The 21,005-nt window shown below is 42.7% G+C and overlaps 2 protein-coding genes across 2 annotated transcripts; one reads left to right on the top strand and one right to left on the bottom strand.

Annotated features, from left to right (window-relative positions):
• The first annotated feature begins 330 nt into the window (after positions 1-330).
• Positions 331-2,683, top strand: LOC117231609. Its single transcript, XM_033490205.1, has one exon. It carries the CDS (start codon positions 857-859, stop codon positions 1,970-1,972), a length of 1,116 nt encoding a protein of 371 aa, XP_033346096.1. The 5' UTR covers positions 331-856; the 3' UTR covers positions 1,973-2,683.
• A 1,575-nt stretch (positions 2,684-4,258) lies between these two features.
• On the bottom strand, positions 4,259-19,247 carry LOC117231607. The gene is made up of 10 exons (XM_033490202.1): positions 18,903-19,247; positions 14,673-16,276; positions 13,980-14,166; positions 9,432-9,604; positions 9,244-9,306; positions 8,694-8,821; positions 8,259-8,624; positions 6,817-7,160; positions 6,279-6,545; positions 4,259-6,185 (listed from the first exon to the last, which is right to left on the bottom strand). Exons 2-10 carry the CDS (start codon positions 16,266-16,268, stop codon positions 5,749-5,751), a joined length of 3,561 nt encoding a protein of 1,186 aa, XP_033346093.1. The 5' UTR covers positions 16,269-16,276; positions 18,903-19,247; the 3' UTR covers positions 4,259-5,748.
• Positions 19,248-21,005: the final 1,758 nt, after the last annotated feature.

Genomic DNA, 21,005 nt, shown 5'->3' with positions numbered 1-21,005 from the left:
AATCGGTGAAAACGGTGTCTGAGAAAAGCCGAGCCAGAGAACGTCGATACGCGCGTGCAGCGAGATAATTGCATCGCTTCGTAGTCAACTGCTATTGCGTAATGTTCGCATTACCACCATAGACGTATGAGAAAAAAAGAAGTTGTAGCAACGACGACGCGTCAGGTTGTTAAACCTATTTACCGTTTCGCGTTCACGCTTATTGGATACAGTCGCGGTTGTGTGGCTCTTCCTTCTCCCTGAGTTTTCGTCCTCGTTCCATTGTTCTAAACGAATTGCATAAGCGTATTCGCGGTGTTCGTCGACAGCCAGGAAGAAATTCACGCGACGATTTCAATGAAATTCAAGCGTTTAGCATAATTGACCGGCTGCTTGCTTCTACCCGTACGGAAATCGTCGTCGATTTCCACCGAATTAACGTTTCAGCAATTCTGAGTTGCAGTCATCCAACGACCACGATTGCGAGTTAAGATAGCGAAAGAAGCAGCAATCTTCGCTATGAACGTTCGTCTGATCCGTGTGCCGTCTTTCAGAGCTTTGCCTTTCAAACACCATTGATATCTCTTTCGTGTCTTCGTAACAGTCGGTATACATATTTCGTTCACGGTCAAGTGCCTGTGATTCCGAAACAGCAGGAAGTACAAAGCAATTTCCGTTCGAGGTATCCAGGTTAATATCGTAGTACATATTCACATCTGAGAAATACAGTGTCATCGGCCATGGGTCACCATGGCAGATACAATCGAATTTTCACTAACCCTATCGGAAAGTTGTGTGTGATAACCTTTCTAACGTGAATGGTCTCAGCTCTGGTTTGCGATAAAAAACCGTTGACATAAAATTCACCGAGCAAACAATGATGGAAAACGTGTATGTGATAAAGGTGAAAACGAAGCCAGCTTTGTCTTCTCTGTACCCATCCGAACGACGTTATTCGGCATCGACCGTGGGAGGTTTGTCCTTCGTGCATTTTGGTCTGGGTGCACTTTCCCTTCTGCTAGGCAGCTTGGCCTTATCTCTTCAAGGTCCGATCCTATCGGTCGCGTGTTTGGTTCCTTTCGTGACCGGTCTACTCGCCTGGAGAAGATGGTACATCGATAGGAACATCGCTATCTTCTTTTACGGAAATCTGTTCTCCTTGATAGCAGCGATCCTCTGCTTCATCGCCACAGTGTTCGACATCGCGGCCGCTGCGGAGAGTAGAAGCTCTCTGTGGTCGCTGGAAAGAATTCTCGAGCAGCCGCGAGATCATTCTGACCTGAAGAACGACACTCTGTTAAACGAGACGATGCCACTCAGCGAAGACAATTTCAATCTCAGTAGAATCTATGATCAATCTGCAAAGATTCGTCTTTACTCTCCCATGCCTGGCATTGTATTTGATAACATGTCAAACATATCTGGGTACATCTTGAGAACTTCGACGATTGATCCTGAGGAAGGTGAGACCGAAAGTCCTAGTAGTTCGTTCACTAGCAGTGATTCTAAAGACGAAGAGAATTCGCCAGATTCGGATAACGTTACCGAAGAATCCTTGAAAACGATCAAGAGCAGAATGATGTCATTCTTGTACAGAGATCATCAGCAGTCCTCGCATACTAGGATCTTACTCACAGTGAACGTGTTGGTGGCGTCTCTCCTCGAAGCATTTTGGTCTGCGCTGAGCGCTAGAATAGCGTTGCGGGGAATGATGAATCGGTTGCCAGAAAGCGGCTACGTGAATGGAACAGTTGGAGATAAAAAATTGGAAGAAACAGCAGCGGGTAAGAGAAAACCAGCTCCAAGACCGGACATTTTGGATCACGATCGAAGACTGTCTGAAAGTTTGCAAAATTTAACAACGTTACACAGCCTGAGGAATTCGGGACCAAGGTTACCACTGCCAGAATCCAGCAGGGAATTCAGGGAAAGAGTAGAAAGATTTCTGGTGAATCAGGCAGCGCATCGCGTCGTCGAGGGATCCTGTTCTTAAAATGAAAATAACAGAGACAATTAAATTGCGAATTACGATATTTAATACCGATAGCAACTTTGAATATCAATATTCCTTGTAATATAACAGTTTACGCGTAATCTTCGATCTCAGAACGTATGCAAGTACAATGACTCGCGCAGGTATTTCAAGTTCGGTATTATTAGTAGTATGTTGATAAAAATTGACGATGGTCGACATCGTTCCTGGTAACAGGAACAAAATTTCGCTGTCGATAATATTTGCCAGTAACCAAACAATTTTTAATCATTTGTAACAAATAATCTGATAGATTCGAATGTGGAAGGCGCATAAGCCATTTGAAAATAGGCGATGAACAATGTTTTGTAAGAAACGAATAATATTAGTCTAATTGTTATGCATGTTGGTTGATCTTAATTAATATGTTTAATATTTTTCAAATTGACAGAAATATATATTTTGTCCGAAAGACAGTTTCGACGTGGAATTGACTGACAGCGTGTTGAATTTAAAAATTGTTCTTTCATGGGTGACAGGAAATGTGACTCGTCGTGTTTTTCATCTACGATCTTTATGTTCATGAAAGGTTTCTATAAGTGAGCCATTGTATCTTTGCATTTATACGAGTACTACAGTAGATTAGTAGTATGACCTGTTTGATATCACAATTTTAATGATTATCACGCGCTATATATCCAGCTGATGTAATAAAGTTTCACGCAACGACTACTGCCAATTTCTTTCATTGACGGTTTCATTAATTAGTTAAACTCCATAGATACGGATTGTTAAATGCGAAGTTCGTAACGATTGCGACACAGCACGGATGATTCAAACGGTCGAGTGGCTACGGTTAAAGAAGGGTAGCCATTTATAGCGTGTTTTCATTCTGAAAGATCGTATCGGGCAAAACGCGAACCTAGAGAACACTTTAATTGCGATTTATTAACTTCAATCGCCACGTTCCTTTACCTCTGCTAATTAAATGATTCAGCTTACAGCATCAAACAATTCTGAACTCAGCTAGATAGAATCTCGAGAATATGGACACGCTTTTCAAGAAGATTGCATTGTTCTCGAATTATATGGAACGTTCTAATGGAAACACTGTAAACTTTGTTGTTTCTGGTAATTGATCTACGCTAGCAACAAAGAGTATAAAAACACCTGTTTACTTCCGACAGGATGTGTAGCTTAATTGCAAAATTATGGATAAACTTCGAAAAACCAACATCTAATCTTTGCTTATTAATTTACCATCAATCGTACGCACTTTGTTAAAGTTTATATGCCGCTACCACAGATCTATGAAAGCGTCCGGCTACTTAACGGGTAGATGCAAGCGTAGATGCAAGAAAATGATAAACGAATCCTTCTTCCGTGACAGATTTTCTCCGATATGATTCAGAATCGGGAATAATTCTCGTGCGTGTTGCACTAATCAAGATATTCTATTTCTAATCTCGTGTTCATTCATCGTCGTGGTTGGTTGAACTTGAATATATCTAAGTATACACAAATGCTGGTAAGCTGTATAGATTCGTTTCTATCCCGTCGAACGATCAATCTAGATTATGTGAAATTAATGTTACGTACAATGGTGTGAGCTCTCGTGTGTGCGCGCTGCACACGTTATTGCGAAAGTTCAACGATCGTGCTGTCTGTTGCGAAATCTCATAATCTGATATTAGCCAACGCGCACGGAGCGCGGGAGTTCACTAAGAAAATTGCTGACAATAGCGGTGCTCGTTATAGATCCCGCATTCCTCGTTAAATGCTTACCTGGGCGTGTTTCAGTGACATATCGGCTGCGATAAAATCATTGACCTGGGGACAGTCAGTGTCGTGTTCGTATCCGTTTCTTTCATCGATGGACCAACCGATGAAATCAGCAACCAAAAATAACAGTTATTTCCAAAGTCTGTATGGCACGTTCCTGACAAAGCCACGTTTCACGAAATGCTACATATTGTGTCAATCGTTTCGTTTTAACGCGCAACTTACGAAAATACCAAAATTATCTTAGGATTTAAATTAGTTGACTATGAATTTGCAGGACTTTCCAAAAACTCATTCGATTTCCATTGATTCTGAGTTGGTTTTTATTTGTTTACTCAAGTTAATGGAAAAAGAGCAGCCATCCTTTTCTATAGCTCCTTAAATGTAGTTTTTTTAGGTACAAGTTATGATCCTTGAACGAAGCTTGATGAAAGGCGAAAGGACGTTTCGTATATTAATTTCTAATTGTTTTCGTTTTTTCGTTTCATTGCTCGAAAGAATACGTATAATTCATCGAGCGACACGTGGTTTCATTACAAAACAAAGCTTTATTCTTAATCATTGTTAGTTACATCGTTCGACAATGTATCGGACTTGCTACGTATCGCTCTTAAGGTACACTTTATCGAGTAAACAACGTTAAACTACTCCCCTAAGCTGGCCTTGTCTCTTTCGTTCTCGAATGTCGATTATAAAATATGCATCTGTTTTTATGTGCTATCTAACGAACGGCTGTTAACGGTGATAGATTTTACTTCTAATTTGTAATATTCACTCATTGTCAGTAAGATCAATCTTCTTCTTTATATCGTTCTTGGTCCACTAGGATTGTATGTTCGAAAGCGAATGCGGCCCTACAACGTAAAAAGCTCGACGAAGCTAACACAGACCACGAACACGGTTACTCGTTTATTCGTATACTACGACGCGTGATAAATATCTTCCTTAAAAGAATCGTAAAATTCCGGGTGTATATATAGATTCATAAAACTCAGACTTCGTGCGAAATTATGGACGTGCGAAAACATCTTCTCTCATCCTTATATGGTTTTGAGAATGGAATTGAACGTTCGAATGGCAGTGACCGAGAATTCATGGCGAGCTCAACGTGCCCAATTTTGAACTTATTATCGAATGGTAAACATTTTTGCGACAATCAACGTCTAAGTGCTAAATCCAGCTGACGTCTAGCGAGATATTGGCAAGAGTAAAGCACACGTTTGTACATGGACGTTTCTAACGAATCGCCAAAGTAAAAGTCTCCGTCGAGGGGTAAATTTTACGAAACAGAACTTTGGAAAATGTATCCCTTTCTTTTCATTCATATTTTCGCCTTCTCTAGAGACCTTTTCTTTGGCATATTATCTATGAGACTAATCTCTTCTCCCTTTTTCTTCCTCTCTCTCTCTCTCTCTTTCTCTACATATATACGATCGTTTCCAACATACATTAGCGATTAATATTACGAACAACATGGGCGACATCGCTTAATTAATAAAAATACATCGTTACGTAGGATTTCTCACATATAGCGTACTCTGACGTAGAGTTTACTCTTCGTGATCCTTCTTCAGACTTGTAATAGTGCGTGGATCGCTGGAAAAAAAGTAATCCGACGCGGACATTTCTCATTCACTTACGCTCTAACGATTAAGGTTTACTTATACTATCGTACCACAAATCACATCACTTAGGTTCTATTACGAATATGGTAATCATAGATTTGCACTCGTATCACCATCTTTGTATTCTACATGGACAATTTCCTATCTAGTACACACGAAATAGTTCGTAGATCGAGTCCTGAACTCGCAACATCTCCATAGTAAATACGAAACAACAGACTACGGGGATGGCCACGGTTCTCTCAGCGATTCTTTCTCCTACGTATCAAAGCATCAAGTTGTACTGAATCGAGGTTCCGGTCTTTGCTCTCCCCTTACATCGTTTACCACTTAATATAATACTACTGTTTCTCGACAACTATCTCGTTATTGGTCTAACGATAAACGCGATCACACGTTAACCGGTCTAACGTTGTCGTCGGACTGTTGTTGTTCGCCACTTTGCCAACCCGAGTCCAACGTCGTCGAATCACTCAAGCAACACTGAGGTGTTTCTTCTTCCTGACTGCTTCTGTAATCCCTGTAATCCCTTCCCCTTTCAGTCTCCTCCTCCCTGAAGTATCCAGAAGTCGCTGGACCTTCTTGAAGCTGCTCGTCGTCCTTCGACGTGTAGTAAGAGTATCGGCCTTGTTGAATGACCTCGTATTGCGCATCAGGCGCTAGAAAAGGTCCTCTGGCGCTTCTGGGCTCGTCACTGTTCGCGTAATTGTCGGATGGTATGTCACCACCGTCCGATGGCAGTGGCAGAGGCATTCTGGATCTCTTTGACAGCTGTCGTTTACCTAGACGAGCTGCCAAGTAGTCCACGCCCTCTGAATGCTCCGTACCTATGAAAATCGGGGTGAATGATCAATGGCAATGAGTGGCGAGCTATCTTAGTTCCCTTCCAATTGTTCAATCTTCAGAGTGTCGTTATATACCTTCTTTCTCTACGGCCAAATCGTAGAAACTACTCTCGGGTCCGCAACACGAGGACACATCACCGAAGTACAGTTCACTTTCCGACTGTTTTGGTCCAGGATTCGCTTCCTGCTGGAACGCATTGTTCTCTACGCCCTTCAGAGGCTTCCTGGTTCGTCTGCCTTTCATAGTGCCCTCGTTTCCTCCCTCTGGATCGGTGCTGTTCGAAATTTCTTCGGCGTTTTCGTAGTTATCCGATGGCCGTTTCGCAGATCGTGATCTGTGATCTGTGAAAATGGTGATTTTGTTTTTTTTTTTTGTGAAAAGTAAAACCAAAGAAGTTGAAATAACGGTCTTCACAACGAAGTAGAAATAAAACGGCGAAATGATTTAATTTTCCTCGCGGACTAAACAAAAGCTTCATTCTCATTATCGATATAGTAATATAAACGTTCGCTCAATTGTCCGTTACCCAGCCACACGAATTCATACTCCTACGATTATCGAGCGTATTTCTCTCTTCAAACTTCAATCTTTAATGAACATTTAATTGCTCACCTTCGTTGTTCTCGAAGTTCTCCATCCGTTTGGCAATTCTGGGTCTTTGTTCCGCAACTTGTGGTCGCCTAGCTGGGCTGTTAGGGTCGCTATAAGGTGGCGGAGGACCCCATAGCGGCACTGGAGTCTCTAAAACACTGTAAGAAGCCGTACTAGGGTTGTACGGGCCGTTCTGCGTGTTTAATACAGAGTAAGGGCCACTCGATTGAGAATTAAGAACGCTATAGGGGCCATTCGTGTTTTCCACGTTGGCCTCGGTTTGTCTGGTCTGAGTGTGAAAGCCATAATTCGAGTCTGGACTGGGAGCTGGTCCTCTGGATCTAGACCAAGGTAGCCGCCATCTTCTGCAAGGTAAAAGGAACGACCTTTGAATTTGCTGCGACAATTAACATCCTATCGACTTCATTATCTTATCGCGAAAGAAACGAATTTCAAGCACACCGAACGTATCTTCTACGCGCTGGAATTTCTTTTCCCATAAAGCTGGGTATTTCGTAGAAAATGTTACAATGGCCGGCGGATTAATTAGAAGGCACGATCGGAATTTTTCGTTGTTAATATGACCGAAAGCGAACTTCAAAGAACGGCTCGTCGTTCGTCATAATTTATTTCTGAAACGGAGGAATCCCTCCTCTAAATGTCAGAAGAACAGAATGGAATCCCAGCTTAATTAATGCCATACATTAGCGGATTACCAGAATACAATGTGTCCTGGGAGCCTGGAGGGAGCGTTGCTTCGTTTACGGGTTTATTGCACTCCGCTACCGATATTCGTGACATTCGTGAATGAAATCTATTGAATATGTATCATTACTCGCAGACAAATGCACCGTGCGCATTTGAATCGCATCAATAATTTCTCAATAAAGTTCATCGGCCACCGCGTCCCGGTATTGAATTCGTAACGATTCCGTAACAGTCCTCGTCACGTGTGCTATTATTATGTGTAGTTTTACGAAGACAATTTAAACGACGTTAATTCACTCAACGGTGTCATCCCATGGTTTGACATCGAGTCAATAAAACGCGGCACGTTTTCAAGGTTAGATCGATTAATATTTCGAATTTAATTTCATAACAAGTATTGTACATTGTAGGTTTACAGTGTACGCTCGTGTTCGTACCAAACGTGACGCTTATCTAAAGCACGAGAATATCAAAGAATCAATTACTCGATCAGAATTTTGTATTCGTGCAAGATTTGCGACCCAATATATATGCAATATATAAACACAAGAATTACAATGATAAGTAAACGTATAATAATTATATATCGTTGTTTCGGCAGTTTTCTAATATAAACCCTATTTAATATAAATTTAAATGCTTTGAAATTGGAAATGCCCTATAAATGTGATCTTCAGGATTATATCGTTCTTCGACTCTCCGGATTTTATTATACTGCCGACTTTCTCAGAATTCGATTTTTCGAGTGTACGAACCTGGATGGCGCCAAATCGGGATTCGGCGTGTAGAGATTTCCGGGGGTCTGTGCCCACCAAGGACTAGCACCGCCACAATCGTTGCAACATCCGCAGGAACCAGTCGTCGGTCCCACGGTGCCTCCTTGGCCGTAAAGAGATCTGCATCTCAGTTCCAACTGCTCCCAGTACATTTTCTTCTTCTCGTGACTTAGTAACTGGTACACCAGCATGCACGAGAATATGCAAGCTAAGATTCCAGCGACCGAAACTCCAAACAGAGCCCTGAGACAGGCGTGTAGAGCGCCGTGGACCGCCTCGCAGTGGGGAGTGCCTTCGAAGAGAACTCCAGGATCTCCTTCTGGCGCCCCGTAACACGTGCACGACCTGTGGTGATAATTATCGAATAGAAACTATCGATCTCGCCGCCGTGTAAAAATAGACGAATATACCAACCTCGCTTTCACGGTATAAACGCATTTTCGAAGACCTTGCAGCCGGGACATGTGTATCACTGTCGTCGTTACGGTGACCAACACGCATACCAACGCACATACCACTCCAACAGATCCACAGACTTTCATCTACAAAATATTAGCGTTTTAAGGAAGGGATTATATAGGCGAGACGATATTATTTCGATTAGGCCATCCCATAAGTAACGTAGTTTACGATTGGGTTAAGTTCGAAGCAGTGGAATTTGTGGCTATCAGATATTCATATGATTCTCATCTGCGTAAGTTAATCTATCACAAGGATCCTATTTATAAATAGGAGTAAATTCCAAGATGTCTTCAAAGAACAATGTTATAAGGTCATCGTCTCATTCTGCCTTGCAATCTATAGAGTTGATCGTATGAGGAATTAATAGAGCATATCTAATAGAAAAATGTAGAAAATGATATAAAATGGGGGAAAATTAATTTACAGTAATAGGTAATTTTTGATCTGTATCCGATATAGGAAAACCAACGACCGTATTATCTGGTCATTGATAACGGCTTACCAAAAGTCCGTATCTGTGCTTCCGTCTGGCGAGTAGCATCGTGAATAGACCCATTAGAATTAACTGAAAATTAATACGAAATGCAGGTGATCATTTGCAGTAGTTTAAATACCTTGTGTCTTCATTGTTTCCGTACGCGGTCTCGTTAAAGGGAGATCGGTTGATAGACTCCGATCTTTGCCTCTTACCATTATGCCAGGAATGTAAGATGGTACAGTCTCAAAGAGAGCTAAACTGGCCGTGTGGGCTGAAAGGACCGCGTGTACCGCCAAAAAGAGACTACCGACCGCAGCGCTCAACCCACCACAAAGGCAACAAAGGACAACGTACTTCTTGCAGCAACCACCTTCCCCCGTGTGGCCTGTAAAATTAAAATCGGTCACAGCACTGATAGTATGGAAGCGATAGGCGAGGAATTAAAAGGGAAAGGAGTATTCGGTAAAAGGGGACGGGAGTGGTATGCCTCGAAAGTCCTCAATGAAACGCTTCGAATATTTTCGTCTTTGAAAAAAAGAAATAAGAAAAAAACGAGAGAGTGTTAAGACGACGACGGTCGTAATATTTCACGTCGAATCTTTCCGCTACGATCGCTTCAAAGGATGCCTCTAAGAAACACGTAATAGCTGGAAGGATATCTTTCGGTGGCCAAACGGAATCTTTTGTACGACTATCGACCCTTTTCAGTCAAAAGGTCCTGCAAGACTTATTCCCATCGTGCGTTGGCTCCTTCTTTCACGGGATAATGATTGTCCTTGCGTGAGAACCCAACAACGGGAGCTTTGATCTGAGTACAATGGGAAACGTGCCTTGAGCGAAATTCTGCGAATCTTGTTAGTCAACGATTAGCCCTTAGATCACCTTAATTCTCTTCCCCTTTTAGCTGTATGGATATTTTAGAAAAAGGAAAAGTATTGATTGTCCGACGATGATTATGTTCATTTCTTTCGAGCGTTAATGCGTTAATGTACCGAGCAATAGTGCGAATAACGAAGTATCGTAGTAAAATACAGCCTACAAAATTGTCTTCACACGCCGCGGCGCATCGCACAAATGCTATTTTTTACGATATGTAGCCGAGGTATTTCATTCTCAATCAGTCGGGCTCGACTCTTGTCGTCGAAACTCTCAATTGAGCCGACCACGCTGTATTGGAAATTCCTTCAATGAATGTTGAGCGTTGGGAGCGTCGACGCTACGTCGCTTCAGAGACAATAGCAGAGTCTTTCTCTCTCTTTTCTCTCTCAAAAGAGAATCGACAGAGCTGAACTTTTTAATCAGGTTTCCCATTAACAAAGAAGGGTACTGTGCCCTTCTGTAGCGCGGATCCGGAAGACAAGTGAAGAGATCATCTTCTGTAATTAAAAATCTAATTATTTTTCTGCCAACGAATAAAATCTACGAAGATCACGCGGCTCTGACGCCAAATAAAACAATCCTCTCAACCAGAGACTGTTATTCTCACAGTCCCACGCGATTCCCAAGAATACAGCAGTTTTGCTATAACGAAATGGTCAACGCAACCATTCTCGTGTTTTGACATACCTGGCCATTGTCGAACTTCAACAAATAGACCCCAAAGGCAAAAGACGAATTGGAATGCCGTTCTTTTTCTAGGAATCTGCTTTCCTTTAGCTTTGTCAAAGAAGGTTTACCGAAATCTCGTTCCCAATGGCTCGTAAATCGTTTTTCTCGAATCGAACGTGCGCAACCTTGCTTCATGCTTGTTGTGCTCTCTATTGAAACTACCACGGAAAATCGTTTTACCAGATTCCTTCGAATACCTGCTACTTCTCGTGAATACAAACCAAGGTTTAGGATTGAATTGTTAAAGTGTACCTTTGCTACCTGGGCTGTTAGAGTTACGATCTGGTGAATCGTAGGTTTCGAAGCAAGCGGAGCGAAACTGGTATTTAAATGCCAGCATTCAACCACAATGTGTTTCAAGGGTAAAAGGAAATGGTTGGTTCCCTGATTTTCCTCGAAACGCTCTTTCAACAGACGAGCTTTTCTGTGGATAAAATGCCTTCGATTTTTTACTCCCAGTTCAAACCACGCAATCTTTCCAAGCTTGCTCTCTAGCTGAATTCTTGATTATATTAGAAATTCTAAAACTACTTAATCTACGATGTATTGAATTTTAAAGCTTTTTATCGAGTCAGCTCTTATAGAAAATCAAACTGTGTTTTATTAAGAAGCCTGTCGATATCTATTTATACGGCAACCTTTTGTTATCCACGTGACCTTCCACGAGGCTATGCAACATATCTTCCCGCCGGTAAAAATAGAACGTGGATGCTAGAAAATGCACATTCCCTATTCGGAAATGTAGTAGACATCGGTGCGTTTAAAATTTATATCGCATGGAAATAATTTAGAAATATTTCATAGACGAAAGAACCGGGAAGTTGAAGATCGTGACGCGAGTCAAGGTATCAGGAATTCGAAATTAATCGCGTATTTCCATTCTTACAAACATTCTTATCTTTAGTTTTGTAATTAATTAAGTCGTTAACTTAACTTTGCGACATGTTATGATATAAATCGGTATAACGAATTACTTACAACAATAAATATTATAATATGATATGAGAAAATATAATAAATAAACAGTATATCTTTGAAATATGTAAGAAGCGCGTTTCTTCCTCTACAGAAAAGAAACGAATGTTTGAATGGATTACTTTAATGACTCATTGTACCAAAGGTAGCTTAATGGAGCAGCTAATATCAGATTATGCGGGCACGTAGATCGGTGGTACAGACTGGGGTTGGAGGGCCGATTGATAAATTAACAAGAAGGGTTAATCGGCATACCGCAGGGGTGAGGGTAATGCGATCTCGGGAAGTGCGCGTGGTTTGTCGGATGTGGCAAGTGGGAATGCGAGTGTGCCGCCATTGTGAATGGATAACCCTGGTTATCCATCTCCATTTCCATTCCAAGTCGGCACCGGACTATCTGCAGCACTGGATATCCGTCCATTTTCTTCTTTACAACTTGCACCTTAAAGGAAAAGTTTCGTGGATGTTTTCGTCACTCTTTTGTCTTTCCAAACCAACATGTATCAGACACAGTATCCTTCGTCATCGAATATCCAACGTTATTAAATATTTACATCACTATTACACGGTTATTTCTTCGATGTATTTAGAGTTTAGGTCACAAAGAAGAAAAAAAGAAAAATTGTACCAACTTGCGTTAAGAAGAAATTACAACGCACACTATCTTCCTCGATAGTTTATGAATCACGTTTACGCATCAAACGAGTTTCTCCACGAGGGGATGTTTTTCTCAAGGTCAATTCTTCATCGCGCACTTTCTCATTAATCGGTCCACCTTCGCGTATGACGATCACCAATGTCAATTATTTTTATATCCGTGGGGTCGACATTCGACCTATTCTTACGGCAGATTCTTGAAAATATTTTGGACAACACATAGATCGATGCTAGTATATTTCCAGCTATTCCTTGCTCTTTACACTCTCCGTTGGATACTTGGAAACGAATGCGAGAGCACAACAACTCGAGAGGCACTCCACGAGATCTCTGTTGGCCCGCACGTTGGCTGAGGTGTCCCACAGGTGGTGGTGATGATTTCGGAACGAAGCCGAGGCTTGGGATTCCTTCGAAGGAACATCCAAGATGGCATTCCTTGCGCGGCCATTCGCCAGCCAGCTTGGATTAATAGCAGAGAGGGCAAAAGTATCCTGTTGTTCGAATCACAGCATTCTTCGTCACGATGCTTCTGTTCTCGGTTGCTGCGAGCATCGACTGGTCGATATACCGTGACGATTCGAGCGACTCGACGCGGTCGAGGGTCGAAATTCCACGGGGGTTGCTCCTCGAAGCAAGTAGAATCGGTCAACGATGCGTTCCGGTGTCGATAACGCGTGGCCGCTATTGATAAAGGGGACAGCAACGATGGTAGATGCGGCCTTGCTCGTCATTCTGCTGATACTGCAGACATTCTGACGATCGTCAGGCGAGATGACTAAGGGTGGAGCTACGGGCTACCATCCCCGTCTACGTCTAATTTCAACCGAGTTTCAGGAAATACTGTCCAACTGCGTGACATGCTCGCTTTAAGCGGAAATCAAACGGGGATGGGAAGAGTGTTTGGAACACAGGCGATATTGTATATCCGCCATTCAAATTGGCAAGCCAACGTGGAAGAGATATTGATTCGGTGTTGCGAGAGATACAGTGTTCGAATATTGCTTCAAGTGTTTCTCTTTATATTCGCTACTTATGTAGCACGGTACAATTGAGGAGCTTTTTGGAAAAAGGCTTCATCAATCGATGCGTTAAATCGACTAACTCGCTTTCGAAGCTTTACTTCTGGTTGTTTAATACGTTCGAATTAATAATTATCGTGGCTCTCGCAGAACTTTTCCATTTCTATATTTACGAAATGAAGAAAAATTTCGTAGCAAGTCAATTATTTCGCTAGAAAATACACGCGCCACCTTTACATATCTATCACATAATTATAAGTTAATTGAATTCAAATGACTCGACGAAAAATGATCTGAGCAACGAGAAGAAAGACAAGAACTCGAGAGGATATTTCCAATTAATTAGAGGAGGGTTTCCAAGTTGCGTGAATTCAAATAATCTGATGAAGGTTATTAGACATTTTTCCCTCAGAAATCTCGTCAATTTATTACAGCGTTTTGAAAGAATACACTTTCAAATGATTATAGTTGTTACCAAGATAAAATAAGGGAAATACTTACATTGATTGACGGACGTAGTTTCGTATCGTCTAGTTGGCCTAGGGGGTGGTCGCGGAGGAAGCGCTGGAGGTTGATGCGTTCTTGATGTCACTTCAACACCTCCGTCGCTTTCCCCCTCCTGCCCCCTCTTGTTCCCACCGGTTTGCACCACGTGACATTGGCATTTACTTTTCGACGGAGCGGAGACCTTAAATGTAAAAACTGTGTAAGAAGTTCAAAGGGTAAAAATGATTTTGAGAATGACACGAAACTGTAGTTACAGAATACATGCAACAAAGTTGCCTGTCAGTAGTAAACAATTAAATTATATTTATCATACTGTTGTCACGCCAGTAAATTGCGTAATGAAACGTTACAGAAGTCATGCGAGTAACAGTTTTGCATCAATGGCTAAACGAGCTAATGATTAACGATCGTTGTCGTCTACAGACGTAGTTAGATTTTGGTAAAATATGTTAAATTGCTTAAAAATTTGAAATCACTGAAAATTGAATTTTCTACATTCAGATTTTACCCTATTGTTACACTTGCATCTACATGACCTAATTGTGTCGAAAATATAGTAATTATTAAGGTATAATAGCCAACAACCGAAACAGGATTCTATTTAGATTCATATAAAAATTTGAGTTTTATAATAATAACTATTTCTCGTTAAATGCTAATTTTCAAATCTAAATTTGACAAGAATACCTGTATCGAGTCGACTCCGATAAGAGACGTATTTTTGGTATCGTTATTCTGCGTGTGTTGATGTCCATGAGCATGCATGTGCGCGTGATGATGTCCATGGTGCTCCAGGCTCGACGGAGCTCTGTCTCTTTGCCTGGTATCAGGGTGGCTGGAATGCAACGAATGCACTTGTTGTAAATGGTGATGATGATCGTGGACGTGATCTAGGCGACTGTGCGTTCTCGTATTGGCGTTCGACGAAGAAGACTCGCAGGATATGCCAGAGCTGACGTGATGATGATTTACGCTCGAATGTCCGGTCAAACTTCCCGACGAACTACCGTGATGATGGCTAGCTAATGGCGTAGTCGAGAGACTGCTATTCGCATTGACCACGTGTCGATGAACCGCTGGCGAACCGCCATGATTTAACATGCTCGAATTCGACGAAGCCCCGCTCATTGCACTGGAAGTGCCGTGGTGATCACTGGAGAAACCTGAGTTTGAAGGGTAGTGACTGGTCAAGCCGGTGCTACCACCGAGACGATGATGACTCGTCGGTGAGTTTCTGTGTACCATGGTAGTAGATGTCGATATTGGATTCGAATGGTGATGAGTATTCGGATTTCCGGCTGCAGCTTGGCTTCCATGATTTGCATTGGGGCTACTTAAAGGACCAGAGTTTCCATGAACGTGGCTGGTTAAGCTTGGCGCCAGATTTGCATGATGGTGCGCTGCTATTCCTTGTGGACCATGCGGATGATGCACGGTTGCCGGACCGTGATGATGGGTCACGTTCGTTGCCTTGGTATTCCCGTGATGATGATGAGTGTGTTGTCGCTGGTGCTGCTGAAATCCCATCAATCCATCTGCAACGTCCAAATTCGTAGTGCTTCGGAAATTGTCGGCGTGCTTGTGCACGTGCGCGTGGGTATCACCGTGGAAGTGTCCGTGGACGTTACGTTCCGGCGACGTCGGCTCATGATGGTGTTGATAAGGATTCAGAACCTGCTGAATATTCTTCAGCTTATCTTTGCCCGAAGCGGTTGCTTTCTGCGATAACCCTGTGTGATCCTCGAGCTGCTTGTCCAGATCTTTCGCGGACGTCTCGAGCAACGCCGAGCTAGACTCCAACAAAGGACTCGGGCTGGAAGTTAGGCTGTGTTGGTTGTCCTGTAAGTTGCCGGATTCCTGAACTCTTCGCGCAGCCTCGAACGCCAAGTTTCGAGAAAGATCCAAGTTCCTTGGACTGCAGGAAAGATTGTGACCGTGTCTCGATAGAATCGCGCTTTGACCTTCCATCGATCTCGTATTCGGCGATAAGCCGGCCTGATGCTCCAAAATATCGACATTCCTGGTATTCTCTAAATTGATCTGTTGGCTTTCTTGATGAGATAGCGGACTTTCGAGTCTTCTTATTGGTTCGAAAGCACTCTGAAGTGCCTCTAAACCCCTAGGGAGTTCTTGGTTGTTAGAAATTCTTGTACTTCCCACGCTCCTCTCCGCCCTGTCCCTCTGTGTTCTCATGGAATCCATGCTACTCATTGCGGAGCATTGGCAAGAGTGTTGCGGACTTTCCGGAACGTCCAGGTCGGTAGTTAATTGCGGTTGGGACATTGTAATACCTGAAAATACGATCGTAGTTGCGTGAACCGATTCGTACCAACGGACAATTAATTATCGTTGAAAATTCGAGTGGCGAAACGACGGCGTAATGGGCTTTCATCGATTAATCGTCTATCGAAGGATCTGAGAACTGGAGAGATACGCCGCGGCACGTTCGTTTCCGCGATCTCGATCGATCACGAACCGTTCGCGGATCAGTCGCATTTCTCACATCTCGTCGGGAGCCGATTCGTTTCCATACAGCCGCCTCCGTTCCACTTGATAAATCGTCTTGGATTACAAAACAGTGGAAGTTGGCGTAAGCGGTGTTCACGATCACGAAATAAAAGCATTTTCTTCTCTGAAAATATCCACAGCCCGTGGCTACCGAATTACGAATTTCAATACTTTTCGCTCTTTTCGTTCAAAAGTATTGGGGTATAAAGTTGGAGTATTTTTCCCAACAACCTAACAGACAAGTGAATTTTCTGTACGTGGTTCTAATTCTACGATTAGGTATCGTGCAGTAGCTGCAATGTCATGGAATCGGTCGAAAAAGAGAGTCAAGAGGTTCGCGACTTGTTGATTATCTGTGAGAAGATGGCAATCAGTTAAGAAACTAACGAATCTCCCAATTACGACGTAACGCGGTATCCGAGTAATGGAACGATGCTAACTGCGGATCTCGTATCCGTTCCGGACACGGAAATGCGGAAAACTTTCGCAGCCTATTAGCGCCTTCCGTCGTTAAAACTTCTCGAATAGCTTTCAAGGAACTTATATAAATATCTCGGTGAATATTAGACGATTCTTCTCGAGTTGTGAAGAGTGGCTTTCAATGGTTCGGCATTGTACTTATTCGAAAGAATTCCACCCAACAATTCGTTCCATATTACCTTGTTAAGAAATTGTTACGAGTTCCGATAATAACTACCATCGACAACTATCGCTGTATTCTTCTCAAGGTGTCAATTAACGATTTCGTGTATGTACAACTTGCACTCGAAAGAAGAGTTACATGTCGCGTGGTATACAGGTTCTATGGAGGAAGTATATGTAAGGATCACCGTCGCCATTATTACGATAGATAAATTTAACATCGTGTCAGCATAAAGCATCGTAATTTAACTAGATCCATATACCTATACTATCTCCTATGAATATTTGTACATGTAAAATTGTTTCAAACGTATCAAGTATATTTCAAATGGAATTCTTGATTCGATGATGACATTTCGTGCCTTTTATAGAGGAACAATTTAAAAATCCAATATTTTGTCAGTCAGTTTCACGTCAAAACTGTCTTCTTGTCTGATTTTACGTTTCTGTCGTTTTCTTGAATATTTCAAAAACGATGGGAATATCGATCGAGGAGTTGCAGCAAGGCCGGAAGAAAAGTATTTTTAAAGGACAAATCGCGAGACAGATAAATGAGAAAAAGTGTATTATGAAAAAATATCAACCTTCTGATGGAATTGCATAAAGTATCCAAATACTTCTGAGCAGTGGCGGTACACGAATGTTGAAAATCGGATCCTACATCGATGACATGTTATTAAAAATTCAACATGAAATCATCCTGTTATTAGTCTCCTCGTAAACCATTATCGGTGACAGTAAGCAGATCGACTTGTGTCTACTTTAAAGGAAAATCTGCTTAGGCTAATGGTCCCTTGCGCTTCACCTGCAAAATCGATCACATCGGTCGCTACCTTAAAGCATATTTGGTATCGAGCATCTAGTTGCAGGTAACCAGCTCGAAGTAGTTCTCGTAAGTCCAACCGGTGGACTCTTGGCCACTTACATTCCTCGTATCTCGTTATACGAGCGCAAAGGCTCTGAAGGCCATGGTCAAGTTCGATGCCGATGGCGTTGCTCGGACGCGGTTAAGTTTTTCTGTCGTTCGACGATCTCTCGATCGAACGAAGAATGGGAATACTTCGCGGCACGTGGATTTAATTTCGTTCAAGCAGAAAACCAACGATCCCCTCTTCCTCTTCCTCTCGAGTTGCCCGCTGTTCCAGACGATTCTCACGGAATGCTTGATTCGTCAAAAAAGTTTCTCGCGGTGTTTATATGTAAAATGTCCTGACGCTGATGTAACTAAGGAGGTTATGGTGCTCGATTGATAGGTGGCCAAGTGGCTGAAAATTGCTTTCGCTTGATCTTCTATTCGCCGAAAGAGAAAAGGAACAGAAAGACAGAAATATAATTTCGATTCGAAGAGATAGAGGATCGCTGATGAAACCTATAACAGCCTTTATCTAAAGGTTAGAAGCTGCTAATTTCTAACATTCAGATAAGCTATCTGCTTTGCTCCTTTTGCTACGAATACCGGTTTCACCGTCACGTATAAATGGAACGCTTGTGTCAACAGCTTCGACTTCGTCACGAAATTTTCCGATATCGACACTTGCACCATCGTAAAGTTTAAATGACTTGTCGAATGTTACAGACGCAGGACGTTATTCTTTCGAGAAGAAAAAAATCTCCAACGAATCATGCGAATACCTCCCACTTCCGATCAATTTTTTTTCGATGTTCAGATTCCCTGGCCGTTTCGTTTACACGGGAAAGCTCGAGCAAATTGCGAATCCAGTATCCATCGCGTACTCGTACTAAAAGAAAGAGATAGTTGCGGCTCACCTGCGCGATCGAATATTCAAGTGCTCCCGTCTGCCGGATCCTCTCAATCACTGTCTCCCGGTGACGCTCCTTCCGCATGCCCGACGATCGGAGCTCGGATCTGTACACGAGGCAGAAATCTATTTTCGAAACGAACTCTCTGTTCCTTGGTCTTCCCACTGGAATACCGCGCTACGTAAGTAGGCGTGCGCATTTTTGAAACGTTGGAGCACGCCTGGCGCCAAAAACGACCACCGTATACCGTAGACCCCGGTGCACAGTACCACGAAACCTTTATCACATGCACGTTCCTCTTCTGGCTGGTGTCGGCGAAACAGTATTCTCGTTAATTCGATTCCGAGAGACGGTTCGCATCGCGTCGCGTCTCGTGTAGCATCGCAACGGCACACAGCACAGCACGGCACGGAACGGCTCGGCACGGCACGATCACACGACGGTCCCACGGGGACGGGTGAAAACGAGCGACGAGGCTCTATGGAAGAAAGGAAGCAACGGTGGATAGGAACGGAGCGCAATATCGTGAGAGACTGTTCTTGCCTTCCACCTTCACTGGCAGCCGTTCTGCCTTGGAATGTGCCTTTGCCCCCTCTAACCCCTCTCCGCTCCTACACCCGGCGCAGAGCTCGAATGAGGGGCCCTCAGGGCCCCGATTCTTACACCGCAGCCCCCGCTCTCGCTCTCTCTTCCTCTCCCTCTCTCTCTCTCTCTCTCGCTCCCACCATTCGAAGCTCGACCGTCGATTTCGTTCTGAGGCCGCAAGTGTCAGGCCCACCCACTCTCCTTCGGGGCCTCGATGGGACTCGCTGGATAGGGTAGATCGTTTGGCGTTGTTAAACGCCAGGCTCAGGCCCGACATTAAATTCGCCAACATTCTTCAAGTATCGTTTGTTCTGTCCGCTTGAAGTTTCTGCATAGTAGTGGCTGTTGTATACTTTTTTTACGCTATATAGGAAAATATCGAGCAAGAACTAGAAGATATTCCTAGTCCAGGTATTACGGATTGTATTTAGACAGAGGACAGAGTTTGCTTAGGTCGTACGAGAGATTAGGTACTGTCCGAGGTACTTTGGTAGGAGAGCATTGTTAGCTCACGATTCATAAGCGTTTAAAGCACAAAGGTATAATTTTCAGGCAGGGTACAGCGAAACGATTCTCGTGGGTTTCGAGTTCGTTCTTTCTGGCCTATTAACACAATTACTCCGAGCAATGGAGTAATTGTAGATAATCGCTGCAATCCTGATTATCCTTTAAATTTAGTTAGAAAAATTCCTGTTCGAGTACCGAAGAATGTAGGTATTATCCGGCGAGCCTCCTTGGAGGAATCCAACTGGAACGATCCCTTACCGATCGATCGTTGGTTTCTCCGCGTTTATTTATGGTCGAGTCGATTAATTATTGTTTATGAGTACGCTATTTACCGAAACAATCGCTGGGATATCGATGAGCGTTAACGTTACGCGAGAGTCGGTCAACGTTAATTGTCCCATTGTATAATGTGCATCGAGCGTATACACGAGATGCAAGAATATTCGTTCGGCCACAATTCGCCCCACTTAAATATTCCATGTCGCAAACAGTAGGATGCCAAAAACGATATTTATCGCTGTCCCCTGTAAGAAGTTCTGAATCGAAAACAGACAATAGATATCGTCAAACTTTCGCGGAGTTTTGGATATATAGATTTTCTTAACGACCATTGGCTTTCAATTGTTATTCTTATCTACAGTTATTTATAAATTATTGTTTCGCGGAAGAATCATTTTTTTCTTTTTTAAGCGATATCAGTATCATTAAATTTTGAATTTCTTATTTAGAAATTTTATATAGGGGGACAGATGTAACAGGGGTCAGAAACAATGATCGCGTGTATATAATTTATTCCTTGAGACATTCGTTGATTGCAATATGGTCTGTATTCTTTATTCGCATTCTCATAGTAGTCCCGAGAAAGAAAGAACTCTCGAAATACAATGGACAGCGTAATTAAGGGTCAAAAGTTTTTAGCTTCATTAATTACGCGAACACTTCAAACGATGCCATTATCATCCCGAGAATGCAGCAAGCAAAATGGTGCGCTATGCATAATGTAGTTTCATTTCTCCT

This window comes from Bombus vosnesenskii, unplaced genomic scaffold (assembly GCF_011952255.1).
Source record: "Bombus vosnesenskii isolate JDL3184/JDL3185 unplaced genomic scaffold, Bvos_JDL3184-5_v1.1 scf7180000013273, whole genome shotgun sequence".
Taxonomy (NCBI): domain Eukaryota; kingdom Metazoa; phylum Arthropoda; class Insecta; order Hymenoptera; family Apidae; genus Bombus; species Bombus vosnesenskii.
This window is presented reverse-complemented; position numbering and strand designations above follow the sequence as displayed.

Bases quoted from the DNA above. Each gene is read 5' to 3' on its own strand.
- LOC117231609 (XM_033490205.1), top strand. From the start codon at position 857: ATGATGGAAAACGTGTATGTGATAAAGGTGAAAACGAAGCCAGCTTTG.
- LOC117231607 (XM_033490202.1), bottom strand. From the start codon at position 16,268: ATGTCCCAACCGCAATTAACTACCGACCTGGACGTTCCGGAAAGTCCG. The intron at 9,605-13,979 runs GTAAGTATTTCC...TTAATTTTACAG, and splicing joins AACTACGTCCGTCAATCAAT to GCCACACGGGGGAAGGTGGT. The intron at 7,161-8,258 runs GTTCGTACACTC...TTTACCTTGCAG, and splicing joins CCCGATTTGGCGCCATCCAG to AAGATGGCGGCTACCTTGGT.